Source organism: Nicotiana tabacum, chromosome 22, assembly GCF_000715075.1.
Source record: "Nicotiana tabacum cultivar K326 chromosome 22, ASM71507v2, whole genome shotgun sequence".
NCBI lineage: Eukaryota > Viridiplantae > Streptophyta > Magnoliopsida > Solanales > Solanaceae > Nicotiana > Nicotiana tabacum.
The window spans coordinates 151,513,562-151,517,741 of record NC_134101.1 but is presented as its reverse complement, the minus strand read 5'-3'; the positions used below and the strand labels follow the sequence as shown (position 1 = coordinate 151,517,741).

The following is a 4,180-nucleotide window of genomic DNA, read 5'->3' as shown; positions in this document are numbered from 1 at the left end:
TAATACAAGCCTTTTGATAGATATCTCACAAGTTCTAGCTTCAACGACTTAGCCGCAACTTGGATAAGCTTAAATACATGTAGAGTAAGAGGTTTTGTACCTTTAAACAGATAGAAAACTCCAATTTAAGCTTACTTCAGCATAAAGTATCCTTCCAACGCAGCCACAAGAATAAGGAAGCGAAACTAGCAAGCACTTCGGGTTTCTCGGCACTAGAATCATTTTGGAAGATTTGAAATCACCTAGGGATGACATGAAAACATTGGGAGATTAATTTAAAGAACTTAAACCACTTAAAATAATCCCTCATACGAGCTGGAACCACCCCAAAATCAACAACCACAAGAAGAACAAAAAACTCACTAGCGCCACGGTATTTCCGATACTTTATTTGTGTTGTTTGTCCTTTGTTTGGGTCTTGGATCATGAGAGTAATTTGAGAGAAGGTTTTTAGGTGTCTAGGGTCTGAATAGAGAAAAAACGAATTAGTGAAAATGAGTCATAGGCGTCACATATATAAATATATCTCAACCGCCTAAGTGGGTTCCATAGTGAGCTGTTTGAGCAGTCTCGCGAAACACAATATCTCTCTACTCTGATGTCATATCGATGAACTGTTTAATGTGTTGGAAATTAGACATGTAGATATTCAATTTGGTGGGTGGATCACCTCGTAAATCAAAGTACATTGGGAGAAAAGCTCAGTGACACTAGACCTAAATTTCAGTAAAATTTATGAACGTAACTTGTGACGACTTTTATCAACATTTGTTTCACAACTCGCTTGACTTCAAAACTTAATACACAACTATCATACGACTAAAATACCTCATAACATTACCTTCATATCATCTTAAGCATCTTAGTCTCACCCTACAATTACGGGTTATAAATTTCTAACTTGTCGACTTTCGACGGAACTTATTTTCTTCGATTCAAATGGCTTCTCAACCTTCCAATCCTCACGACACTTCCTTAAAACTTGTTTTAACTCATCATTATCTTTGTAAAGGTCTTTCAACTCTTCGGCTCATATTGATTCACTTAAGACGAATTCTAACATGAAAGTACGAGTTACTTTATTATTGAAAGAAGAGAATTATTTTCAGCATTATACTTTCTTTTGCTTCATTTTCTTTATATATATATATATATATATATATATATATTTAGTTTTTAAAATTGTTAGGTTTAGATTCAAATTTCTTATTATTTAGATGTATTATATTATTTTATGATAAAATTTAAAAAATAAATAAAAAATGAGGGAAAAGAAGTGTTTTAATGAAATTATTGTCAATGAAGTTGCATGGTACTGCTTGTTTTACAAAAATTAAGAAAGATCTTATATTATTAAGAAATTTAGCTTAAAGTAATAATATAAAACAAGAAGATAAATAAGAATGTAGGGAGAAAGAGACGAGAGATTCTTATTTCTTTTATGTATTCAAGGGTGTACAATGTGATGCCCAAACCCTCTATTTATAGGATGACATTAAGGTAATACAAACGGATGTCATGAAAATCGTATTAACTATTGAGATCATGGGGGAAGATCATGGAGGAGGTTATGGAGTTGTGGGAGTTACAACCATAATTATAAAGAATAGTGGGGAGGTTACTTACATAATAAAGAAGAGTAGTGGAAGTTATATTTGTGCAGTGGACATCCATACAAATAATATATTTCATAGCATATGCCAATTTTTTCATAATAATTATTACTCCATTGATTGAGAATAATGCTGTGCTCGTAATCCGTAATTATTTATTGAATTATTGTAATTTCATTTTAAAATTTTTATCACGTCTGGCTAGCTAATTGTATTAATTTTTTTCGAACTACTAAGAGTTTAATTCTTTAACATTTACACCAGGTTGCCACTTTTATGCCATTGTATTAATTAGAAGATGCTCACTTTTTTTAAAATTAGATCCGTGGAACTTCAAACTAGATGGCTACCTTCAAACTTCACACCAGTGATTTATTTTGAAAAAGTGGCCAACCATTAAATACACGGCTATAAAAGTGTTTAAATTTGCCAATATAATCTGGTAAAAGAGGGAAGTTTACAGTTTTGGCCGGCTATCTAATAGGGTGAAGCACAAATAGCCCTCAAAGTAGATGGTTTTGAGTTTTTTGTACCCGCTTGCCCCATTGGCAGAACTTTAAATTTAACAAGTCTTGCTCTCGCTTGCTCCATGGACAACATTTTTAAATTTTGAACTTGAAGTTTTGCTTGTGGGCAAGCGGCAGTCAAAAGTTAAGACCACCCCAAAAAATATCGTATTTATGCAATTTTTTGTATTTACAAATTTTTAAAAGAAAAATCTTTAAGCAATACTATAGCAAAAAGCAATCCCAAAACCATCGAAACCCCTACTCCGTCAGCCTCCGTCACCGCCGAGCCATTTCTAGCAACAGCTTCACCAATAAAAAGGCCTTGGCCGGCCGGAAAAGCTTAGCTCCAGCGGGCCTCTCTCTTTCTTTGCCGTTTTCTCTCAAAACATCACCTACTTTCTCTGTCATTCCCTCACCTTTACTCTTTTTCTATGTATGTACACAACTTATGTATATACGTTGTGTATATACAGATTATACAATGTATTTACACAACTTATTAATGTGTATATACAGTAAGTATACACTTATTATACGATTATTATACACTGAGTGTATACCTGCGGCTTCACCTTCCTTTCAATCATAGAACTTAGAACGAGATTTTTATTTATCTATATTAATTTTAAAACTTATTTAGCCTCACTATTGAGGTTTACCTTAATTATAAGATCATATACAAACTATCAATTTTATACAAAATAATGTATTAGACTCTAATCTTCCATATTTTCTCTCCCTCTCTTCCACCCCAAAACTAAAATTATAAATTAACAGAAAAATATTTGGCCGCTTTTTTTTTTCTTTTTTTTTGTTTTTGCTGTTTCTCTATTTCATTCCAAAGAAATTTACAGATCATATAGACGCAGACCATCTACTCCTCATTACATATCTTCTATCTATAGATTCAGTGAATTCACCACTGAAGTCTAAGTAACTAACTAGACTAACAGCTAATTGAAATACATCAATGCTAACTATACATCAAGAACTTATCTATCCTTTATAGGTATCTGTTGAGTGTTGAAAGTGCTCCCTGCCAGTGTTGTATTTCCTGCCCTCTCGTGTGTATATGAATTGTTATTTCCCTGCATATGATGTTCACATTTACTGCACCTCCCTGGAATCGAACTTTGTTCTTATCCCTCCATATAGTGTAAACCATCGTGCCAAAGACACAGGTAACAATTTCCCATTGTCCACTTTTTCTTGTGGCATAATGACTTATCTATTCCACCTCTCGTTGCCAATTTTGAATAGGTCTGCAATGTCACCGAGTCTCGACCACACTTCCTTTGTCACATAGCATTCAAAGAATAAATGGTCGAATATTTCACTAGCTAGCTTACATAATGCACATTGTTGATCTATTTGAACACCAAACTTCAGTAGCCTGTCAACTGTAGCTAATCTTCTCTGTAATGCTAACCACAGAATGAATTTGAATCTGGGATGCAATCTTGGCTGCAATACTATGCCTTTCCATGGAACCTTTGGCAGTTGGGGGAATTGTAGCCTGTAAAGTTTCCTAATACTAAAAGAGTTGCCATTCTGTAATTGATCCAACCTATTCAACAGGTTTCCTTGAATACTTTGAACATCCCCAATGAGCTTCCTTGACTCCAAAATTTTCCTGACTGCATTCTTGGGTATTGGCATATGTTCGAGTGTGTGATGCTTTATGTAGAAGGTATGGATCCATTTGATCCATAAGCAGTCCTTCTTTTTAGCCACTGCCCAGAGGTGTTTTGCCACTGCAGCTCTGTTCCAAAATACCAAGTTCATTACATTTAAATCCCCTGCTACTTGTGGTAAACAGACTTTTTCCCAAGAGACCGAGGCCTTTTTTGAAACTGTTGATGAACCAGTCCATAAAAATGATCTGCAAATAGCTTCTACCATCTTCATCACTTTTTTGGTAGTAGGAAGGTCTGTGCCTAGTAGGACTGTATTCCAAATAAAACTGACTTTATCAGTTGAACTCGTCCTGCATAAGATAAGAGTCGTGTTGTCCAACAGTTGATCCTCTGAGTAATCCTCTCCACTAGTGGCCGGCAT

The 4,180-nt window shown here is 34.6% G+C and overlaps 1 protein-coding gene across 1 annotated transcript; it reads right to left on the bottom strand.

The window, feature by feature from the left end:
* Positions 1-3,346: 3,346 nt before the first annotated feature.
* LOC142176111 (uncharacterized) lies at positions 3,347-4,180 on the bottom strand. Its single transcript, XM_075243180.1, has one exon. It carries the CDS (start codon positions 4,178-4,180, stop codon positions 3,347-3,349), a length of 834 nt encoding a protein of 277 aa, XP_075099281.1.

Coding starts and splice junctions, on each gene's coding strand:
- LOC142176111 (XM_075243180.1), bottom strand. CDS start 4,180: ATGCCGGCCACTAGTGGAGAGGATTACTCAGAGGATCAACTGTTGGAC.